At 33.9% G+C, this 25664-nt stretch overlaps 1 protein-coding gene across 5 annotated transcripts in view; it reads left to right on the top strand.

The window, feature by feature from the left end:
- The window catches only part of ZBBX (zinc finger B-box domain containing), a 159440-nt gene that overhangs the window by 96659 nt on the left and 37117 nt on the right, over positions 1-25664 (top strand). For 4 of the 5 annotated variants that reach the window (XM_056807797.1, XM_007502259.3, XM_007502260.3 and 1 more), the window contains 7 exons: positions 194-330; positions 1417-1514; positions 2489-2568; positions 5410-5582; positions 8596-8882; positions 16398-16557; positions 18174-18290. In XM_056807797.1, the coding sequence (XP_056663775.1) occupies positions 194-330; positions 1417-1514; positions 2489-2568; positions 5410-5582; positions 8596-8882; positions 16398-16557; positions 18174-18290 (1052 nt within the window). The remainder of the gene's footprint in view (positions 1-193; positions 331-1416; positions 1515-2488; positions 2569-5409; positions 5583-8595; positions 8883-16397; positions 16558-18173; positions 18291-25664) is intronic. The other variant, XM_056807799.1, reaches the window with a different exon arrangement.

Below are 25664 nucleotides of genomic sequence, written 5' to 3'. Positions count from 1 at the left end.
ACTTAAGTTTGTTTGTTTCTTGTTTTGTTTTTCTTTAGTGTTTCCGATGTCAACTTAGTGAACTTTGCTATTCTAATTAGATGTAGTCTACTCTGTTTGTAATATATCTTGAAATGAGTAAATTAAGACTACCTAAAGGAAAATTGTCTTTCTCATCACCTTTTCATATTTTCATTACTCCTTTGTTTCATAGGAACTTACTCCATTCTGCAAAGAGCATTTCCCCAGAGAAGGAAATCAGCCCATCTCTACCTATTAGTGAGCCACCTTCTCCTTTAATAGCTTCCACTGAAGAGATGGAACTAAGTGAAAAACATGATATCATTGAAGGTACATTGAAAATTGAGAGTATATTGATAAAATATGATTTTAATTTTCACACATTAAATCTCCTTTAGATATAGATTACCCTTGATTACTTGATTACTTGGCCATTTGACTGGTCAGAGATGACGAGATCCCTCATACATATTTTCTTTTTCTTATTCTTTTTTAAGGTCCTTAATCCTCTTTAGGGTGAAAAAAAATCCTGCTTGCATTAATTAAAGTTCATTTTCTAAAACTAAGAATGAGGGATAGGGTCTGGACCTATGACTTCACTGCCCTAGGGAACTTTCAGGTGAAGAAACTCCTACCAATACAGGTTGGCATCTTCTCTATGACTCATTGTCTTATCTGAGTTGGCTAGAGTACTGATGTCAAACTGGAATAGAAATGGGGACCACTAACCCATACCTGAGAATTCCTGCAGGCAAGCAGCATATTTACTTTATTTTAAAATGTAATATCCTTTTTTTATTGAATGTGATTTGCTAAATATTTTCCAATTACATTTTAATCACAACTGGCCTATGGCAACATGATTGACATATTTGGTCTAGTGCGGTAATAAGTTAAATAATTTGCTAAGATTCATACAACCAGTCTATGACAGAGAGAGAGAGAGAGAGAGAGAGAGAGAGAGAGAGAGAGAGAGAGAGAGAGAGAGAGAGAGAGAGAGAGAGAGAGAGAGAGAGAAATAGAGAGGGAGAGAGAGAGGGGAGGGGGGAGAAGGAGAGGGAGAGGGAAAGGGGAGAGAGAGAGGCATGTCTGAAGGCATGTCTTCCTGATTTCAAGGTCAGCCTGTTTTTTGCTAGATCACACTTCTTCTCTTTTTAAAATTACAAAATTAAAATTATTTAACTTCTTGTATGGGTTTTTGTGGAAAGGAACAAATGATCTTGCATTAATTAAATATTTTGCTAATTTGCTTACAATTTATATTTAACTTGTGGAAACTGATGGCTCTTATACCTACCTTCATATGAATGCAAAGGAGAGCCCCACCTGTATGCTGATGGTAATACTATTTTGAAGAGGGTAAATCAATAGGTACAGAATGTTCTTTGATGGCTTTCTTCTTGGTTTACATCCTAGATGAAGAGATAAAACCAAATAATCTGGCTCCTTGCTTACCAGAACAACCTGAATTAGAGAAACCTGATTTAGCTGTAAAGATAGAAGAACTGGATGATGTAAGTGTCTTGTGAAGAATGACATTGCTTATCCCTAAAAAGTAATACATCATAAAATCCAGAAACTCATTTTCAAGACTTAAAAGCTAGAAGACATGAAGGAGGAAAGGTAGAACTGATGGAATTTAATATAATTGTAGAAACCCAGCTCAGACATTTTCAAAAAGTAGAAGGACAATTTAGCTAACTGGATTGGGGTTTAACTTTGCAGGCTTTTGAAGGATGGTATGTAGATAGTTGACTACACATTTAGGATATATGTAGAAAAGCAAATTCTGATTATAAATTAATTCATCATTTTTATTTATTATAGTATAATTATTTATTATTAATATTAAATATTAAATAAATAAATAATAATATTAAATATTATAGTATAAGTATTTTTATTTATTATCGTATAATATGGATCCTCCCCCTGTTACACAAGAGATGTGCTCTTGAAAAATTTTATATGCTTTTTTTTTAAATAAATATTTTAAAAATTATGGTATGCTGCCCATATTCAATGAGAGTGTTTGTTCTGCCTTGAAATTTTCTATGAACAATTTATGCTATATAGCTTTCAGTATTGTGGAGAAAATACACTTTTAACTACTTTATGTATTTAATGGTTTTATCCATCTCTCTCTGTTCTTTGATGATAGCCAGTTTTGAAAGCCATTTCAAGACATATGATCCACATAGATTTTCTTCAGGTTTTCTTTGTCTCATTTTGTCATTTTATTTCTATTTAATGGAATAGATTTATTTATATTGTATTGTGGGAAGCCAGAATAGTCAGATTGTAAGCAAATTAAGTTCATGTTTGATTCATACAAAATTCATAATATATCTCATAAGTGTTAAAATGCAGAACTCATGTGGTCTGTATTGGAATGAAAATGTAGCCTGGATATGCCCCCATATAAATTGGTTTGGGTATGGTAGGTATATTGAATTATAGTAATATTTCACACTCTATTTTTGATAAGAATTATGAAGAGGAACCTGGAGAATCAGGGAGTTCTGTGCCTTACAAAGTTGAATTAGCCAACACTGATTGTCAACAAAGGTAAGAGATCATTGATATGATACATTTATTTTGACATTTTTATTTACTCCTTCTTCAAATATCATTCATACCATAGAACAATCAAAACTAGCTGCTTTGGTGACTTTGTCAGGCCATTACAGAGCATTCCATACATCTCAGTCCTCATCTCGTTCCATTCAAAGAAGGAAACATAACATATTATTTGTTCTCTGGGACCAAGATCATTAGTAGATCCTGCCTTGTATCTCTTGATCTCATTTTCTTGTTTCAAGTTTCTGGCTAGGTTTCTCAGAATTCCGTATATTAATTGTTCCTTTGGCATGTTAATATTTCATTGTATTCACATATCGTGCTTTGTTTGGCTGTTTTCCAATTGACAGACTCCTACTTTTTACCTAGGTTTTTTATTTGATAATATAGTTTTTAATTACTTATGGAAGTGCTTTAAAAGTGTAATTATCTATTTATTTGGTAAATACATGCTAACTAAATAATTCAACTTTGCACAATATTTTAATTGTCATTTTCAAATTGTCATGAGACATACCTGATTTATCATCATCATCATTATCAACATCTAACTTTTACATAGTTCCTTAAGGTTTATGAAATGCTTTACATATATTATTTCATTTGATCCTCATAAAATTCTAGGACACAAGTGCAGAGAGGAGAAAATTTAGACTGAGAAGTTAAATCACCTTCACAGAATTCCATGGGTGTTGTGTATTAAGAATGATTTAAACTTAGCTTTTCCTTATGTCGAATTGAATGAAATCTTCCCTATGCCACCTATGCAGCATGGATTGAATTAATCTTCTGTTGACTTTCCAGAAATTGTGTTCTCTCAAGGTTTAGTCTGATTATTATAAACCATTAATAGTATGTCTGTCCCTATGTATGTCTAATACTGTATTAATTGTGTAGATGGTAAATTTCAGAATTTTTAGGATCAGTGGCATTTTATCATGCTATCTAAAGCAGAATTTACAATCATGTCTTCCTGACTCTATAGCTGGTCTATCCTACTGCCATCTGCCCACCTTTTCAACTAGGAGGAATCTGTGAATTTTAAAACTTCTCCACCCTACTCAGGCCTTATTTTAGAAGATCTGATTTAGCTATTTCCTGATTAGTAACACTGGAGATACTTGGTTTAACAGAATCAAGTCTTGGGAATTATACATTTCTCCACCCTGCTTAGTTTAATAAGGTTAGGATGCCTGCACCATACTCAAAGATTTAATTATCTGAGGAAATGGCTTTCAACAGACATGTGCAGAAAAAGTGGACAAACCCCTGGGCTGTCCTAAGTCAAGCTAAGCTATCATTGGTACAGATGAGACCCGGGAAAATGATGTAAAACCGTCTATATAACGCATGTCACTTGCTCTCTCTCCCTCTTTCCCCAGAGAGGCAACTAGCTGGCAGCATGCTAAGCATTCTGACATCTTGCCATGGTGGCAGTATTGTCTGGGTTTGGTGGTGAGTTTGCCCATGAACTGATTCAGGTTCAGGCATCTTGGCTAAGCCCTTTGGAGTTCAGGGTTATTCTTTCCTACTTACTCTTCAAAACCTTATCTTCCTAAAGCCTCTGGTCTTCCTCCTGGCACTAGCCAGGTGGGAGGAATACTACACCCTTTCCTTCTTCCTCCTTAATTTCTTTCCACTATATAAATTAAATCACCATAAATTTCCAGTTGACTTGGTTATATTTCTTTTATATTTGGGATATCCATGGAGACCAAATAATTAATATAGTTTAGGTCACAACGCTAAATTATCCTTTACAAAACAATGGTCAGTGCCCACATCAGCATGGTTAAAATGGCATGACCCTCAAAGCTTGATTGAATTGTTAACAATTTGTTTGGTTTGACGAACTGATTATCTTAGTGGAATTTATTCTTTTCCCCCCTTAATGATAGGCTGATAGAATGAGTGAGTAAAGTAAAATCTAAGGGCACAGAATTTTATTTTGGTTCTTGTACCTGCAGTATTGTAAGGGGTATCAAACTTAAATAGAAGTGGAGACGAGTAAACCATCTCATTGGGCTCCATATTGACTTAGATAATCACTTATTAATGTTATGCAAGTTCTATTGTATATTTTAATGTTTCCCAAAACATTTAAATTTGATTCAAGCAAAATTTTGAGTGTCATGGATCTCAGAACAGCCTGTTGGCTGTATATTCAACATCTGTGTCTTACATCATGTCTTTTACACAGTAGATTCCTGATGCATATTTTTGGGGTAAATGGATAGGGAATTAAATGATAAAACCAGCACAGTTTCCTCATTGCTTAGTGGTAAAAATTTAGCTAGCATTAGGGATCTATCAAGAAATTAAAAATTATTAAAATGAGTTTCTAAACCAATTTCATTTATAAATATAATAATATAAATATTTAACTGTGTGAAAAATTACATAATTTTGTGATACTAAAATGAACATCTCTAACTGTGTTTGTTGGTAATAATCATTTATTATATAATCAATAATAACCAACAAAAAAATTTGTTGGTAATACTTGCTTATGTGTACTGATGTAGGTATAATTTGTATATGTTTTTCTTGTAAGGTCTAATTCTTAAGTGATTAACAATTCAGTTATCTTGCTTTTCTTAATTGAGGTAATGAGAATAGGAAGGAGATGAAAAGCATTTTAATTAAAAGTGTTCCAGTTTTACAGGTGAAACAAAACTTAAGTGAACTTAACCATAAAATAAAAGAGAATTATTTGTTTTCCATATATTAAGGTAATTGAGCTTTTTCTGTGTTTATTTTGATAAATTAAGTGTTTTCTTTGAAGATGAATGATTTTTCCACATTCTTTTACTTGCTTCCAAACTAAAGTTGGGGAATGGATGAATATCAGAAGACTAATTTTCAATTTGGAAAAGGCATACCCTTTTCACTGGCAAAGGCCTCACATGCAGTTCAACGGCTTGAAAATTTAACAAGGGAAAAAGACCTGCTTTCTCATTGCAGCAACATCATCTCTTCATCCTCCAAAGAGAATTTGAAAGGTATGATTAAAAAAATTATAAATTTCAATATAATTTAAACTAACATTAATTCGTATGTGTAAAAATCATAACACGAGTTCTTTTTGAAATAAATTGTTTCTATTATAATTTTAATCAATAAATTCAAAAGTACAATTCCTCGCACTGGGTTTGTTCAAATAAAAACTAGATACAAAGAAAGAAAAAGATATGTAGAAAATAAAGTGTAGTGGAATTGGGCCCTGGCTGTGGAGTAGTCAGAGGACCTGGGTTGAAAACAACCTCTGTTTCCTCATCTGTAAAATGAGGTAGTTGAACAAGAATGCCTCTGAGATAGCATTCATATCTATATATATAGTTCTACAAAACCATAGAAAAATAAAAGTATCATAAGAAAATTAAAACTATGACATCTTCTAGCAAAAATTATTTTACTTTATTTTTGTTAACTTGTACAATATTTACCAGTGGGAGACAAAGCCACCAAAAGATATTTCCCTCTCAAAGATATTATTTTCTCTTCCCACAGTATAGTCTGAGCCATTCATTAGTAGAGCTTTTAGATAGCAGAACATGAATGTGATGCCAAGCCAGGTAAGTGAGTACGCCATCTCCATTGGAACTTAATCACTATATTGACACCTTTTCTTTCCCCCTAAATTCTATCCAGGTCACATTAAAGTGTTATAGTCAGAGAAAAAGATCTATCTCTGTGACTTAAGTTATTATTGTCAATTTTCTTATCCTCTGATGGTATGATTTATCTTTGGTACAACTTTGATTTTTAGTCATGGAAGGTGGTACCTTGGAACTGGTCCCCATCATCTTTTTTAGGGTTGACTCTCCCCACTCCTTTAGTCAATATCACATCCTGTGAGTTTCAATACTACTTAAATGGTTTGGGCTTTAGTTTTTTCAATTGTAAAGCAGAGCAATTCAACTGAAAAGAATCCTAAGATCTAAAGTTCTAGAATATTCTTTTAAAGAAAATGCTATAGGGCTCACTTTTCCTTTAGAAGATGGTAGAGAATGTATGTTACTTAAAATCACTAGTGGGAATGAACAAAATTCCTTCAGTAAGTAGAAAGCAGAGGAACAGTATCAATAGTTGTAGAAGCCTTCTGAACCTTACCGTTGTCGCCTGATGTACCCTCAAAGTCTTCTACTGGTGTCATGGTAACCTTGGCCTCATGAACTCTGCAGGCCTCAGGATCTAGTGAAGGAAATGGCCCTCCATCTTCGGATTAGAAGTGATCTGTTAGCTCTTCTTAAAGATGGTCATACTTATATGACTCTAGAGGTCCTTACCCTTCCTTTGGGGATGTTAGGTGCTTAATTTCCATGATCTAGTAATTCTTGCAAGTAAACAGAACCTATATGGGAATACATCAGAGAATTTTGTGCTACCTTCACGTATGTGTGTATATTTATAGCATACATATTCTGTGAAAGTAATTTTAGCCAAGGAGACTGGGATTCATTGCCCATGACAACCTCAGGATTTAGATCTTAGATAAAGGCACAGTCAAGTCAGGTCTGTCACAAAGATGAGAGATTCAATTTATTCTACTTGTTCCCTGAGGGTAGAATTAGAGATAATGAGTGGAAAGTGCAAAACGGAAAATTTGAGTCTTCCTGTCAGGAAAAAAAAAATTCCAAAAGTATGCTGCTCCTGATGGTAGTGGAAGCCCCTTGCCCTCTACTGAGTGTGTCGTCAAGAGGATCCTTTGGGAACAAGGGGTCATTTTTTCATCCTTTGGCGATCTTTCTAATTCTGACAGTTGATGGTTTTGAAATCACCATGTGAGCTGTATAGGTCTGGTTATACTCAGCAATGTGTCTTGTGGAAAGGACTTTATTATTGATAATGTGGATACTTGGGCATCCCTTTCCCTCTTTGACATTTAAATTTTGGCTTAACTTGAAAAGACTATGCAGGTACTTAATATTGAGATCTAAATGCTCTGCATCTTTGATAAACTATATGGAACCTATTAGCACAATATTCAGTCCTTTGGGCTGTGTGCTCAACTTTGCAGTGCCAAGACTGTACACTAGGACCTTCACTATTCACAGGCTTCTGGTGACTTCTTATTTGTCACTCTTTTAATGGAAATGTGAAAATGGGCAATTACCTGGTTGCTCTTACTCAGACTAGAGAAATTGTATCACTTCATTAAAAAGAAAAAGAAAAAAGGAGAACATTAAGAATTTTCTTTTCTAGAAAAACTGAAAACAATTATAGTGATAATTTTGGGAGCTGCTGATTTTATGTTCACCTTCCCAAGTTAGGCTACTTAAAGGAGGTTTGCCCCAGCTGTATGTTTTATGGTTCCCTCAGTCTTTCCTCTTTTGTGGTCTACCTGTTGGCCACTCTTCATCAATGGGCTATTTAGAAAAGAATGAAACTTAAATTGCTTCAGATTTTTTTTCTCATTAATAGTGCCCTTGTAAAGTCTGAGTAAGGAAGAAAATTCTCCAGCTGAAATTCAGATTGACTTTTCCATGTCTGTAATATTAAAATGGAACCCTAAAATGTGAGCCACCCTCTTACAGCAGACAGGGGAGGAAGGAAGCGCTCCTATTGGGCTGCTGGTCAGATGGGTGGGTAATGTGAAAAATGTCCTCAGGCATGGTGGAAAGGGGGAAGGGAGCAGCCCCCTCTGACACACATGCCATGGGTTCGCCAACAAGGATCTAGGGCATACCTTTCATTCTGGAGATAAAGAAGTGCATACAGAGAAGTATGCCCTCCCCAATGTTATTCAAGTATTTGATTGCAGAACTTGGACTCTTCATTTTCCAACCCCTCTCTTTGTGCATTTTACCTATTACATTAACCATATCTTTAATTATAGATGCATCTACACATCTCAAATATGGAATGTCTGAAAACTGTAGAAAATAATTTAACACTAAAAACTCTTAAATACAGTTTGGTAAAAATCATTATAGTTTATTTACTTATAAATAGATGATCTCTTTAACTTTTAAAGGATATGAATATATCATCTATTGTTTTCTTTTTATGTAGTTTCATCACCAAGAAGTTCAACTCCAGATATTTCTAAAATAACAGAAAGAATGGCAGCTGTTTCCAGTGAAAAACATATAACCAAAAAGAAAAGCTTTTTATTGGAAAATAGAAAACCTGATGAGAAAATCTGTGCTTCACATCAAAGGACCCTTTACCACTCTAACTTGGATTTAGGAGATTCCCATAGTGAAAGATCGACCTACAATTGTAAAGTTTCCCTGCAAGAGAAGAGTTTTCAAGAGAACAATAACTCACAAAGGCCTAGGTCCTCAAAGCCATCAAAGGTAAAGCAATAGGTTATTTAATGATTTGAAATTGTTCTCTCTATCTAATTATACTCTGTAATTTGACCAGTGAATTTCACATGGATAGAATTAATATTTATTATAGAGAGACAGCATTTTGATGAAATAGCAGCTTAGTAACTAACTCATCTGGGAGTGAATGATAACGAATTAGAAGTCAGATCCTGTTACTGTGAATAACCATCAGAGCAAAAATGTCTCTATCAGAAAACGATAAGTGATACCTTGTGATAGTGTTCTATACATTCTGAATGATGAAGTTCACTACTGTGAATAATAATTCGGTACAAGAAGTCCTTTATCTGACTTATTTAATGTTACTTGCTATAAGAAAATACATATATATTTGCATATAGAGAGGCTTTTACATAATACATACAGTATCTGAATCTGTGGCTTCTGCAGTTCTAAGAAGGAACGCAAATGCTTTGTCTAACCACAGTAAAATTAAAATGAATAGTTCAAGCAAGTAAATGAAAAAATACAGGCTTTTCTGGAGCAGAGATGAAAACTGAGTAAGCAAGTCATTCTAGTAGAAAAAATAAGGTAAAAAGTATTGGTTATCATCCATTAACATGTACATTCTACAAATTTGTTACATCTGGTCTACACGTTGGCAGTTAATCAGTGTCAACTAATGAAACATTTAAAAAGTGTTCTTATTGTGTTTGACAACTCTGAGTAACAGCAATTTATTTTTAAATTACTTCTCTGTTATTTTTATATCATTGCTTAACATATCCTTTCCCACCTTTTCTAGCTAGTTATCCGTTATGCCAAAGTAAAAAAAAAATGAGAGTAAGTTGAGCAAAATTAACCACTTCAATCACATGCAATATTATATCAGATATCCAACATTATATGGTGCCTTGAATAAAGCTATGGGCACAGAAGATCTTATTTCAAATCTGTGCAACCCTTTCTGTGTGACCTAACCTCTGCCTGAGTTTCCTGAATTGTAAGATGTGGATAAAAAAAAAAACATAATCCACAAAGGAGTTATGAAGGATCAAATGAAATTAAATTTTAAAATTTTCTAAAAACACAGCATGGTGTCTAGCAGGAGCTATGGAAATGCTTATTTTCCCCTTTCCATTACCTCCTACCAGTGCAAAGAAGAAAGGAACATGAAATTTTCATATCTTTCTTTTCTTTGGGCCTAACTGTGGGCATTACAGTTATGTGTCAGTAAATTTTTGTTGTTTTGTTCTATCATTGTGTATCTATATATTTTTTTGTTCTACTTATTTCATTTTGCATTGGTTTGTATAAATCTTTCCATTCTTCTCCATATTCTTCATATTCATTTGTTAAAGGAGGGGTGCTTAATCTATGCTACAGTTTAATGTCTTAAAAATCTTTGGTATTATTTCAGGAAAAAAGACATTTTTATTGATTCATTCTAAATGCACAGAAGTTACAAATTGCAGAATCCAATGCATATTTGTTGAATTAATTAATTTAGGGGAATCTGTTATCTGGTTTAGTAGAAAGAATATTAAATTTGGCATCAAAGGACCTGGGTTCTAAACTCTGCCTCATCACTTGCTTATTAAGTGATCTTGGGAAAAGCAGTTGACCTCTTTGAACCTCATTGTCTTCATCTGTAAAATGAGGAAATTGTACCAATTACTTTTAGAATTCCTTTTGGTTTAAGATTTTATTATTATTGGATACTCTAAGAGTTCCACAAGTATAATTAATGTTTCCTGCTTTAATACACCAACAATATGGCTAAGGAGATGAGATGAAATATCAGAAAATAATATATTAGTAATAGGACATTTGATATTTTCACCACGTTTAATTTCCCTTTTCTGCTCGTTTGATGCTGCTGAGCAAACCTCCATCCTTCAATTCATAAAGACAAAAATACAAAGACAAAAACATCCCACATACTACTCTCAAAGAACTTATTTTGTATGATGAGGTTACACTGGGCACAAATAAGTGAGGACAGTATTGGTTCAAAATGAATTGAAAGGAGTGTGAGGGCTTACTGCCAACTGGGCACAATCAGGAAAGGACTCTGTAAGGAAATGCCTTTTGATCTGATCCTCTAAGGGAACTCAGAATTCTAGGACATCAGCATGAGGAAGGAGAACATTTTAGACACAGGTGAAAGATTAAGCAGGATATGGGGGTGGGAGCCTCTAATGCATGAGAAAAGGAGTATTATATAAAAGATCAACTGGATCCAGAGCATACAGGGCTTCCAGCCCCTATCACTCACTCTCTTCAGCTTTACTATGCTATATCCTTTAGTGTCCTTAGGCCTGAGAATTAGAACGGACAAACAGAAATTGATGTTTCTGTGGCATAACAAGGAATATTAGATCAAAAACAAAATGTTAAAATTTCAAGTAACTATTTTTTTCAAAAGGAAACAAAGTAAAGAAATACCTGAAATACAGACCCAATAGTAATTACTTGAGTAATTATTTGACTACCTGAAAACATAAAAAAAAAAAAACCTATGTACGATTTTTCAAGAAGTTATAAAATGAAAAATTTTTAACATCATTTAAACCTAAAGGCTGAAGTGAAAATGGAAAAAAATCTACCAACTCTCTGCAAAAAGAAACCCCAAAAGCATAGAGTCCCAGGAAATAGCCAGAGTCCAGAACTTAAGGGAATTTTAAGAGAAAGAATAGCCTTTTTTTGGTAATCTTTTTTAAAAATTAAAAATTTGTTAATAATGTTTTATTTTCTCTATGTCATATAAAATATTTTAAAATTCATTTTTCAAAATTTTGAGTTCCAAATTATCTTGTTTTTCTGATCCTTTCTCCCTACCCTCTTTCCTCTCTGAGATGGTAAGCAAAATGATATCCATTTTACAAATGTAATCATGTGAAACATTTTCCCATATTATTCATTTTATAGAATAGATGTCAAATGAAAAGAATAAGAGAGAATAAGAAATATAGCATTCTTTAGTCTGTAATTAGTTTCTATCAGTTCTTTCTTGGAAGGCAGATAGCATTTTTCACGATAAATTTCTGAGATTGTCTTGGATCATTGAATTGCTGAAAATAACTAAGTCGTTTACAGTTTTTCTTCAAGAAATATTGCTGTCTCTGTGTATAATATTCTTCTGGTTTTCCTTATTCGCTTTGCATCAATTCATATAAGTCTTTCCAGATTTTTCTGAAATCATCCTGTTCATCATCTCTTATATTACAATAATATTCCATAACTACCACATGCCACAACTTTTTAATCCATTCCCCAATTGATGGACATTTCTTCAATTTCTGAATCTGTGCTAGCACAAAAAGAGTTTCAATAGATATTTTTGAACAAATAGGTTCTTTCCCCCCTTTTTTTACCTCTTTGTGTTACAGGCCTATTAATGGTATTGCCAAGTCAAAGTGAAAGCAGTTTGAGTCCTCTGAGCATAGTTTAAAATTACTCTTAAAAATAGGTGGGTCTGATTGCAATTTCTGTATGAGTGTTACATTTTCCCACATCCTCTTAACACATTTATCCTTTTCCTTTTCTTTCACATTAGTCAATCTGTTAGGTGTGCTCTGAAGTACAGTTGCCTTAATTTGCATTTCTCTAATCATGAGTGATTTAAGGCATTTTTTAAACAATGATAACAGACATAATTAATTAGGGAAGCTATTTTCTGCTTAAAAGAGCACCGCAAACAATGAAATTATTTAAATTATATCTACACATTATCATAATATTACATATAGTAACATATTCCAAATGACATAACATGTAATACTTAAAAGGCAAATATCATGAAATTACAATTGGAAGTGGAAAACTCTAATTGTTGACCTTTGTTGGCATAGAAAAATAAAGTTTAAAAAAATAAGAAAAAGACCAACAAGAAACAAGTTAAGGACCTCAGAAGGCCCACAGATCAATTTTAGAATATGAGAAATGTTAGATCTCATATTACTACACTGCCATAGCATGGATTTAGACATGTTCATCATATTTCTACGACTACATAATACTATTTTTAATGTTACTTCTACCATCTCGAGTATCCTCTTCCTTTTCTCTTCTGATGCTACCACCAACCTTATGCAGATCCTTGTCACTTCACACCTGGACTATTATGGTAGCATTTTGGTTTCTCATTCCTCCTCATTTCTTTTTTATTTTAAACCCTCACCCTTGATCTTAGAAGCAATACTGTGTACTGGTTCCAAGGCAGAAGAGTGGTAAGGGCTGGACAGGGGAGGTTAAGTGACTTGCCGAGGACAAGGAAGTATCTAAGGCCAATTTTGAACCCAGGACCTTCCATCTCTGCGCCTGGCTCTCAATCAACTGAGCCCCCAGCTGCCCCCAACCTCCTCATTTCTTAACACACTCCAGCCTGTCCTCCACTCAACTCTCAAAACTCATCTTCCCAAAAAAGTTTGTCTAACCAATATCAGCCTACCTCCCATTCAATGAATTCCAGTGATTCCCTATAATCTCCATCAATAATTACAAAATCCTTAACTTTTTCTTTAAAGTCCTTCATAATGTAACTCCTTTTTACCTTCCTAGTCTTTTTATACCTTCAACACCATTTACTCTGTGATCCAATGATGATGGTCTTCTTGTTCTTCCTTTAATAAGACCATTTTCTTGCTCTTTATTTTCATTGGCTCTCTCCAGGCCTGGAAGCCATTCCCTCCTCTTCTCTACCTCCTTCCTTCTCTCAAGGCAAGTTAAACAAAATCTCACCTTCTATTAGAAACTTTTCCTTGTCCTCCTTAATGCTAATTCTCTTCTTCCACTGATAGGCATCTAATTTATCCTGCATCAATGCTATTTGTATATAACTGTTTACATATTGTCTCTCCTGTTACACTGTGAGTTTACTGAAGGCAGGGACTTTCTTTTACATTCCTTTGCATCCCCAGTACATAAGACCCGGTATGTAATAGGCACTTAATTTATACTTCTTCAGTACTAACCGACTATTTACAAAAACTGATAATATACTAGGGAGTAACCTCATAAACAAATTCAGAAAAAAAACATATTTTATATGATGTTAATTAATTAATTCCATTTCCAACCATTACACAATAAAATAGCATACATATAAGACCTTTGAGGAAATTATTCTAATGTAATTGGAGACAAATTTAAGCATAAAAAATTGTTACAAAGTACAAGTCATTAAATGAGTAGATAATTCCTTTTTTTTTAAAGCTTCACTTTCTGTCTTGGAATCAATATTGTGTATTGGTTCCAAGGAAGAAGAGTGATAAGGGCTAGGCAATGGGGGTTAATGGACTTGCTCAGGGTCACACAGTTAGGAAGTATCTGAGGTCAGATATGAACCTAGGACATCCTGTCTCTAGGCCTGGCTCATAATCCCCTGAGCTACCCAGCTGCCCCCAAGTAGATAATTTCTACAGAAAAATGCAATTATATTATACATAACAAATTTTGTGACTCAAAAAAGTCCTAGAGGAACAATTTATTTCTCTAAACCTTTTCATTAGCAGAAAAGGAGATTACATCACTGAATTGGGCATGCAACATATACACATACAGAAACATACATATGTATATCAATATGCACATATATGAGGAAAACTTAATTTTAAGATTTACTTGACATCAAATAAAACTGTGAAAATTCAAGAAGAGATAAATGAAATTTTAAGCTATACTACTGAATTAATATGAGACTAGTAATTCTGAGAGAAAAAAGAGCAATGAACTAGATAAATCTTTATGATGATTAAACAATAGACAAGAAAACCAAATTGCCAGTGTTAGATCTTGAAAAAGAAATCACAGCAAATCAAACTATTTTGCCTAATTTTATGGCAAAAATGATAATTTAAGTAAAGTATATTGATTTTTCAGAAATATAAAATTCTTAAGCCAGTATTTGATTCTTGGTCTCATTTTTTATTTCAGACACTAGCATTATGCTTGACAGCTTCACTATATTCATGTTGATGACCTTTATAAACACATTGTATTTCTAATTTTAAAATTATCATTTATGTCATTTAAAAATTCAATTATCCTGAAATTTTTCTTCTCTTTTTTTGGGAGGGAAGGGTTGAATCACTTTTGTATTCTTACCCCCCCTCCAATATCCCACAACAGCATTTTTTCAAGTTTTAAATTAAAAAAAATATTGTCATGCAAAATATACTTCCTTATTGATCACTGTTGTAAGAACACACTCATACATAACCAAATCCCAATATAAGACCTCTAATACACTTTTGGGAAAGACAATTTCAATAGTTTTTTCTTTGGAGGTGGATAGCATTCCTTATCATAAATCTTTCAGGATTATCCCAGATCAATCCATTGCTGATGGTAGCCAAGTTTTCATAGATGATCATTGTCCAGTATTGCTGTTATTGTGTATAATGTTCTCTCAGTACTGCTTATTTCACCCTGTATCAGTTCCTGCAGATCTTTCCAGCTTTTTCTGAAATACACCAGTTTTTTTAAAAAAGCTTCCTGTAATAGAATAATATAGACAAGCAAGACAAATGTAGAGATTGACAATGTTTTCATTCTATGTAATTCATTGTTTCCTATAGAAGCCATATTTAGAGTTCTTCTATATTTATGGGAATGCTAATGTTTGGTGTTTGTCAAGTACACTAAAACCAAATTAAAGTCTATTAACCTATATGTGTTAATTACTTTAAACAAATGCTTCCCATTAATTTTTGGCTTTGGAATGCCAACAGATCTAACCACAGCTTTCTTTATAGGTTTATATTTGAGGGAGACCAAGATATTTGGGGACCATGATACTTCTAGGGCTCATGATATTCATCTACAATAAAAGCCTTAGGATGGACAAAGGCACTACTGAATATCACTGAGATTGGTATTCTATTATCTTTTTTTACTTTTGCTTTTATACCACTTCTGTACTCATAGTACACAGCTGATGGATTAGATTTTAGAGAAATGATGGTGAAGAAACAGAAGCAGAAGAGGAAGAGCAAGATTCTCCTCTATTAAAGGAGGGCATTGGGAAGAGTTTGATACTTCATCTTCCAGCCCTCCAAGGGATGGAGAGGAGACTGAAGGCATCATGCAAGGCCTAAATTAGCAGCAGAATGATGAAATTAGAAGTAATGAGCTTTTCTTGAAGGGCATCTTGTTCATGGCAGTTGAAACCAGGCAGAACATTAAATATAGAGTGGAAAAGCTCTGTCCCTAGATCTTAGAGAATCTACAGAATTCTTTTCTGGGTAGGCACATAGTAACTGCATATATAGCTCTTATAAGGTAATATCATAATTCCTAGGTAATTTGTAAGGGGAAAAGACATGAAAATGAAAAAGAAAAAAAATAAATAGAAGAGGAATGGATATTTCTCCTCTGAACTCTTTATATTCCCTATAACATATAACATAAGATTAGGTTATTTCATGCTGATTTCCAAATGATAGTTATTTTGAATCGTACCTCATTAATGTTTATGATCCATCAGTTTTTTCATATTGATAAGTAATCAACCTAGTTTAATGTTTTGTTTCCTAGTTACAAAAGATTGCCCTCAGAACTAAGCCTGTAATTGAACAATATCAAGGACTTGAGAAATTCTTTATCTTTGGTAAAAACCCTTTTAGGGAAAGGTTCAAATTGAGTCTGGCAATGAGATCAGAGAGCAGCCTTTCCAACAGCCGGATTACACTTGCAGGTAAGATTTGATAATGTCAAATCAGTTTGCATTTGAGTGCCATAGATTGTATGTCATCCTTCCTGCCACCTCCCTCCCTCCATGATAGCATTGGGTAATGGCTAAGATCATTCTTTTCTATTTCCCTGTCAAGATGTTTTAGTAATTGTATGCAAAGAGCTATGAGATGATTCTGATGCTGTTATCTGAATGTGGGACATATGTCTAAGGAAAATAAGAAAATTTTAACTCAGGCTCTATTTTCTTTGTAAATTAGTAGAATACCTTAGAATCAGCGTATTTTCCTGTATGAAGTTATAATTTGTACAGAGATGGAACAATAAGTGAGCATTCTGTTCTCTTAACCTATTTATTGAAGTACTATTTCATATCTTAAAGGAAAAGGTATTGTATTAATTAATTTGAGTACAAGATGAAATTCCATTTTACAGGTTGTCTCAAAAGTGGAGTTTAAGAAGCTCTGAAACTCTAAATGCTTTTACAGGTTCTCTTTACAAAACAAAAGCTTGGCACTTTGCTGTAGCAAACAAAGGAACAAATTTAAATTAAAACAAAACAAACAAAATAAAACCTGTTATTCCTGGCAAATGTCTTTATATGATAAGGATCTGACTCATCCCCTTATGAAAAAGAAAAACAACTAAATCATGACAGCCAACATAGGAACCCTGGCTTTTATGGCAATGTGTAAAATATTTTGTCCTGGCTGTCCCCTACTCTCTGTAATGATTTAAGATGGACATGATAGGAGATATAGATTTAAAATGATCACTCTATTGCAAATAGTAATAATATGGAAATAGGTCTTGATCAATAATACATGTAAAATCCAGTGGGATTGCTTGTTGGCTATGGGAGGGGGGAGAGAGGGAAAGAACATGAATCAAGTAACCATGGAAAAATATTCTAAATTAATAAATTAAATAAATGTAAAAAATTTCCATTAAAAATTTCATTTTAGATATATCAATTTCTCTTTTTTGGTATTTAATTTTCTCTCATCTAAGAATATGTATATTCAGCTATTATCTATTATAAACCATTATCTTGATGTATTATAAATCATCTATGATTAAAATGCTAATCATAACTTATTTAAAAATCTTAAATAACATTGAAATAATTAAACATCTTTTTTTTAAACCTTTACCTTCCATCTTAGAATCAATACTATATATTGGTACTGAGGCAGAGGGAGGAAATGGATTAGGCAATAAGGGTTGAGTGACTTGCCCAAGGTCACACAGCTAAGAAATGTCTGAGTCTAGATTTGAACCCAGGACCTCTTGTCTCTTGGCTTGGCATTTGATCTATGGAGCCACCCAGCTGACCCCAATTAAGTGTTTTTTTTTATTTTTTCCATTTTAATTCATTAAATATTTAGGGAACATGTATGTAAAAAGTTTTGTTTTCATTTTTCTCATTTGTGTACACATGCCATTTTACATTTAATCATACAAACTAGATTCAGCTATAAGAAATGCTCCTTTTACAGCTGAGTCAACTGTACAACAGTATATGCACATTCCAATTAGAGTACAACTCTTTTACCAATCCTAAAAAAAAGACTCTTTTTTGTGTTTTATGGTAGATTTTCTTGCCGTTTTCGGTTTTAGGGAATCGACACTGGATATCAGAGAATAGTTTAAGTGAACACGCTGATGATTCAATAGTTCAAGATGTTATCTGGAATAACCAGAAAAAATCATTAGGTGTGCTAAAACCCCAAAGAGGTAAGAATATTTCTAAGCTATAAATAGTCTATTGGTGTTTCAATGATTTATCTATTGAAGCAGAATTCAATGGTTTATATATTGAAGCTATAACTTGTGGGCATTTTGGATTTATTCATGTCAAGTTAACATTTATTAAATACCTACTTTGTTAAATTCTGTGGATATAAAGAAAGGCCAAAAGAGTTTCTGCCTTCTACTAACTTAACATCTATTGGGGAAGACAATATGCAGACAAATTGGAATCTCAAAAAGAAGGCACTATTATTAAGAAGTACTAGGAAAACTTTCTTGCAGAAGGTGGGATTTTATCTGAGACTTGAAGGACTTTGAGGAAGCCAGGATGTATATAGAGGAGGACTATGGCATGTAGAGAAGGTTCTTTGTAAAAAAGATATTTTGCACTTAGTATTGACAGGACTTGCTAACAGATATGATGTAGTAGTTGAAAGTGAGCAGTCAAGAATAATACCTATGTTTTGATCCCAGGTAATTGGGAGGATGGTGATATCCCTTATAAGGTGAAAGTGAGGAATAGAGACATGTTTGAGGGTCGAAGATAATGAATTCAATTTTAAACCATTTCGAATATAAGATGTATATAGGAAATCCAATTCATGATGTCCACTTGGCTATTGGAGATACTAGACTGAGGGCCAGGAGGGATAGGTTAAAAGATCTTAGAATTATCTGAACAGAGGTGATAATTGAATGTATGGAAACTGATGAGATCATCAAGCAGAATGGGTTAGAGGGAGAAGAGAAGAGAACTAAGAATAAACTGAGCACTGGGGAATTCCCAAAGTTAATGGGTATGCCCTAAATGAAGGAAGATAGAGTAAAGTAGATGAAAAGGAATATTCAGATAGGAGGAAAAGCATAAAGGTTATAGTCTGTGTGTGTGTGTGTCCCTCTCTTATCTGTGTCCCTCTTTCTCTCACTGTCCCCCACCAAAAAAAAAATAAAACCAGAAAAAAATACCTCTAGAGAGCAGAGTAGGAAGAGGAAGAGAATAATTGACAGTGACAGAGTGAACAAAGGGATCTAGAGAGAAGAGCATTGGGAAAGGGCCATTATAAGAGATCAGTGGCAATTTGGAAAGGGCCATTTCAGTGAATCCTGAGCTTGAAAGCAAGACTTAGTAAAGAAGAACAAAAGGAAAGAAAGTAGAAGGCTAAAGTTATAGGCAGCTTTCTTAAGGAGTTTAACCATGCAAAGGAAAAGAGTTATAGTCTGTTAGATAGTAGAAATTGATAGGTCAAGTGAGAATTTTATTCTTCCTTTTAATTTTCTTATGTTAGGATGTCTAACTCAAGAATTGTTCATCTCTGGGGAATGTGTTATTCCTAAACACCGCCTCTTGTTAACCATATATCTATTTTTCTAGAAGCCTTGATCTTCTCATTTCTCTGACAGGATGAGCTTCTCTTAGTTGACAATCTTTCTATTAGCCATATTGGAAACAAAACAAAAAAATAATAACCAAAATAGAATGACAGAGAAGTTGTACATCATTTTTTCACTATTGTAAATGTTTACTGTCTGTAAGTCTACCAAGTTTTTATTATAGTTCAATGGGTGGGTAGTTAACAAACATCTACTGATTGCAATCACTACTTATACAAAAGCAGAATTTAGATTATTTTTATTATAATTGAAATGAGATCTTTTTATTTTTTCATATTTATCTGTACAGTTATAAATTTTGTAACTGTTTTGTTTTTCTCTTGATAACTAAGTTTCGAAGTACTTTTCTTTACTCTTTGTATTATAATTCTTCCAATAACCCAAATATTAATGATATGTAACTTACTGACTGTTTTCCATTAAACCATACTTTAAAATTGTTATTTTAAATATTGTATCTCTCAGTAGGGTATATCACAAACACTCGCTTTAGAATCAACTTGATTGAAAACTATTATTTCTAATTTGGTCAGTGATTTAATTATTTCAGAATAATGCCATCACATACTTTTTATGTTATGGTAATCATTTTATTTAATGAGAAAGTGTCTTGAGATAAAAAATATAACTTCCATTCAAGACTTTTGCATTGGTTTCATGAAAACATTCAGAAAATTATACTCAACTGAAATATTATAGTTTATGTAACTGAGGGCCAACATTTTCTAATTTATCTCTTGGATTCTGGCTTCTTCTTCAACCATGTGCCAGGAAGAAGTATCAGTGGATATGTGAATCCCTACAGCATTTGAGAACATTCATGTTCTACCAAAAAGGAGCACCATGTCCTCTTAAACTTGGCACCATCTCTTTATATCCTCTCCATGTTCTTATTCTTTTTGTCCTTTTCTGCTTTCCTGAATGAATGCAGTATCATCTTAATTTTTATCCCAAACGTTAGCATTATGCTTGGTGACTTGCTACATTCACAGTGATGACTCTTATAACACAGTGACATTCATTAATTTACTTTTGTTCCATGATCTCCCTCTCCATTCTCCCTCAATTGCTCAGAGGTTTTTCATATCTTAGGTCTTGTCATCACCTTAAACAATTCAACATTCAAGATTCTGAACCCTGAAATTCCTCATTCTTTTTCTTTAAATTTTATTTGGTCAATTTCAAACATTATTCCTTGGTTACAAAAACCATATTCCATTCCTCCCTCCCCTCCCAGCATCCCTCCCATAAACAACACACAATTCCACTGGGTATTACATGTGTCCTTCATCAGAACCCATTTCCATGTTGTTGGTATTTGCATTAGGATGATCATTTAGAGTCTACATCCCGAACCAAATCCCTTTGATCCATATAATCAAGCAGTTGCTTTACTTCTGTGTTTCTACTCCCACAATTTTTCCTCTGAATGGGGATAGTGTTCTTTCTCATAGATCCCTCTGGGTTTTTCAGGATCACTGCATTGTCACTAATGGAGAAGTCCATCACCTTCGATTTTACCACAGTGTATCAGTCTCTGTACAATGTTCTCCTTGTTCTGCTTCTCTCTCTCTGCATCACTTGATGGAGGTTGATCCAGTCTCCATGGAATTCCTCCACAATTTTCCCAACAGTTTTTATGAAAAATTGGGTTTTGGTCCCAAAAGCTGGGATCTTTGGGTTTATCATAGACTTTCTTGCTGAAGTCATTTACCCCAACTCTATCCCACTGATGCTCCTTTCTGTCTCTTAGCCAGTACCAAATTGTTTTGGTGACCTCTGCTTTATAATATAGTTTGAGATCTGGTACTGCAAGGCCACCTTCCTTTGCATTTTTTCCCTTATTTCCCTGAATATCCTTTATCTTTTGTTCTTCCAAATGAACTTTGTTATGATTTTTTCTAATTCAGTAAAAACGTTTTTTTGGTAGTTCGAAGGGTATGGCACTAAAGTAAATAAGTTTGGGTAGGATGGTGATTTTTATTATGTTAGGTCATCCCACCCATGAGCAGTTAATGTTGTTCCAATTGTTTAGATCTAGTTTTGTGTGGAAATTGTTTGGTAGTTGTGTTCACATAGTTCCTGTATTAGTCTCAGCAGATAGGTTCCTAAGTATTTTATATTGTCTAGGGTGATTTTTTTTTGAGGCACATTTTTATTTTATTTTTTTAACATTATTTTATTTGGTCATTTCCAAACATTATTCACTAGAAACAAAGATCATTTTCTTTTCCCCCCACCCCCCCCACCCCAAACTTTCCCTCTCCCATAACCGACGCACGATTCCACTGGTTACCACATGTGTTCTTGTTTCGAACCCATTTCAATGTTGTTGGTATTTGCATTAGAGTGTTCATTTAGAGTCTCTCCTCAGTCGTATCACCTCCACCCCTGTAGTCAGGCAGTTGCTTTTCCTCATTGTTTTTACTCCCACAGTTTATCCTCTGCTTGTGGATAGTATTTTTTAGATCCCTGCAGATTGTTCAGGGACATTGCATTGACACTAAAGGAGAAGTCCATCACCTTCGATTGTACCACAGTGTATCAGTCTCTGTGTATAATGATTTCCTGGTTCTGCTCCTTTCGCTCTGCATCACTTCTTGGAGGTTGTTCCAGTCTCCATGGAATTCCTCCACTTTATTTTTCCTTTTAGCACAATAGTATTCCATCACAAACACATACCACAATTTGTTCAGCCATTCCCCAATTGAAGGGCATCCCCTCATTTTCTAATTTTTGGCCACCACAAAGAGTGCTGCTATGAATATTCCTGTACAAGTCTTTTTCCTTATTATCTCTTTGGGGTACAAGCCCAGCAGTGCTATGGCTGGATCAAAGGGCAGACAGTCTTTTATCACCCTTTGGGTATAGTTCCAAATTGCCCTCCAGAATGGTTGGATCAATTCACAACTCCACCAGCAATGAATTAGTGTCCCTCCCTACTTTGCCACATCCCCTCCAGCATTCATTACTTTCCATAGCTGTCATGTTAGCCAGTCTGCTAGGTGTGAGGTGATACCTCAGAGTTGTTTTGATTTGTATCTCTCTGATTATAAGAGATTTAGAACACTTTTTCCTGTGCTTATTAATAGTTTTGATATCTTTGGCTGAGAACTTCCTGTTCATGTCCCTTGCCCATTTATCAATTGAAGAATGGCTTGATTTTTTGTACAATTGCTGTAGCTCTTTGTAAATTTGAGGAATTAAACCTTTGTCAGAGGTTTTTATGAAGATTGTTTCCCAATTTGTTGCTTCCCTTTTGATTTTAGTTACTTTGGTTTTGTTTGTACAAAAACTTTTTAATTTGATGTATTCAAGATTATTTATTTTGCATTTTGTAACTCTTTCTAAGTCTTGCTTGGTTTTGAAGTCTTACCCTTCCCAAAGGTCTGACATGTATACTATTCTGTGTTCGCCTAATTTTCTTATAGTTTCCTTCTTTATGTTCAAGTCATTCACCCATTATGAATTTATTTTGGTGTAGGGTGTGAAGTGTTGATCTAAACCTAATCTTTCCAACACTGTGCTCCAATTTTCCCAGCAGTTTTTATGAAATAGTGGATTTTTGTCCCAAAAGCTGGGATCTTTGGGTTTGTCATATACTGTCTTGCTGAGGTCACTTATCCCGAGTCTATTCCACTGATCTTCCTTTCTGTCTCTTAGCCAGTACCAGATTGTTTTGGTGACCGCTGCTTTATAATATAGTCTGAGATCTGGGATTGCAAAGCCCCCTTCCTTTGTATTTTTTTTTCATTATTTCCCTGGATATCCTTGATCTTTTGTTCTTCCAAATGAACTTTGTTGTGGTTTTTTTCTAAATCAGTAAAAAATATTTTTGGAAGTTCCATTGGTATGGCACTAAATAGACAGATTAGTTTGGGTAGGATGGTCATTTTTATTATATTGGCTTGTCCTACCCATGAGCAGTTAATGTTTTTCCTATTGTTCAAGTCTAGTTTTAGTTGTGTGGCGAGTGTTTTGTAGTTGTGTTCATATAGATCCTGTGTTTGTCTCGGGAGATAGATTCCTAAGTATTTTTTTTTGTCTAAGGTAATTTTGAATGGGATTTCTCTTTCTAGTTCTTGCTGCTGAGCTGTGTTGGAATTATATAGAAATGCTGATGACTTATGTGGGTTTATTGTGTATCCTGCAACTTTGCTAAAGTTGTTGATTATTTCGATTAGCTTTTTGGTTGAATCTCTAGGATTCTTTAAGTAGACCATCATGTCATCTGCAAAGAGTGATAACTTGGTCTCCTCCTTGCCTATTTTAATGCCTTCAATTTCTTTTTCTTCTCTAATTGCTACTGCTAGTGTTTCTAGTACAATGTCAAATAATAGGTGATAATAGACATCCTTGTTTCACTCCTGATCTTAATGGGAATGGATCTAGTTTATCCCCATTGCAGATGATATTAGTTGATGGTTTTAGATATATACTGTTTATTATTTTTAGGAAAGGCCTTTCTATTCCTATGCTTTCCAATGTTTTTAATAGGAATGTGTGTTGTATTTTATCAAAGGCTTTTTCTGCATCTATTGAAATAATCATGTGGTTCTTGTTGGTTTGCTTGTTGATGTGGTCAATTATGTAGATGATTTTCCTAATATTGAACCAGCCCTGCATCCCTGGTATAAATCCTACTTGATCATGGTGGATGACTGTTCTGATCACTTGCTGGAATCTTTTTGCTAGTATCCTAGTTAAGATTTTTGCATCTATATTCATTAGGAAGATTGGTCTATAATTTTCTTTCTCTGTTTTTGGCCTGCCTGGCTTTGGAATTAGTACCATGTTTGTGTCATAAAAGGAATTTGGTAGAACTCCCTCTTTGCTTATTATGTCAAATAGTTTGTATAGTATTGGAGTTAGCTGTTCTTTGAATGTTTGATAGAATTCACTGGTGAATCCATCAGGCACTGGGTATTTTTTCTTAGGAAGTTCTTTGATGGCCTATTGGATTTCTTTTTCTGATATGGGATTATTTAAGAAATCTATTTCTTCTTCTGTTAGTTTAGGAAATTTATATTTTTGTAAATATTCATCCATATCACCTATGTTGTTATATTTATTGCCATATAGTTGGGCAAAGTAGTTTTTAATGATTGCCTTAATTTCCTCTTCATTGGAGGTGAGATCCCCCTTTTCATCCTTGATGCTTTAATTTGCCTTTCTTCTTTCATTTTTTTTAATTAGATTGACCAGTACTTTGTTTATTTTGTCTGTTTTTTCATATGTACCAGCTTCTAGTCTTGTTTATTAGCTCAATAGTTCTATCACTTTCAATTTTATTAATTTCTCCCTTAATTTTTAGGATCTCTAGTTTGGTTTTATTCTGGGGGTTTTTAATTTGTTCTTTCTCAATTTTTTTGATTTGCATTTCCAATTCCTTGATCTCTGTCCTCCCTAATTTGTTAATATATGCACTCAGGGATATGAATTTTCCTCTAAGTACTGCCTTGGCTGCATCCCATAAGGTTTGAAAGGATGTCTCGCCATTGTCATTTTCCTCAACGAAATTATTAATTGTTTCTATGATTTCTTCTCTAACTAACTGATTTTGTAGTATCATATTATTTAATTTCCAATTATTGATTTGGCTCTCCATGTACCCTTATTATTTCTGATTTTCTGCATTTGAGTGCCATGTTTCTGTGACCTAGTGTATGATCTATTTTTGTGAATGTGCCATGTGGTGCTGAAAAGAAGGTATATTCCTTTTTGTCCCTATTTATTTTTCTCCATATGTCTATTAACTCTAATTTTTCTAAGATTTCATTCACCTGTTTTACCTCTTTCTTGTTTATTTTTTTGGTTTGATTTATCTAAATTTGATAGGGGTTGCTTCAAGTATCCCACTAATATGGTTTTACTGTCTATTTCCTCCTTCAATTCTCCCATTAAAAATTTGTATGCTATACCATTTGGTGCATACATGTTGATTAGTGATATTTCCTCATTGTCTAT

Source organism: Monodelphis domestica, chromosome 8 (genome assembly GCF_027887165.1).
Source record: "Monodelphis domestica isolate mMonDom1 chromosome 8, mMonDom1.pri, whole genome shotgun sequence".
Taxonomy (NCBI): Eukaryota; Metazoa; Chordata; class Mammalia; order Didelphimorphia; family Didelphidae; genus Monodelphis; species Monodelphis domestica.
Note: the sequence above shows the minus strand (reverse complement) of the source record. Positions and strands in the feature narration are given on the sequence as shown.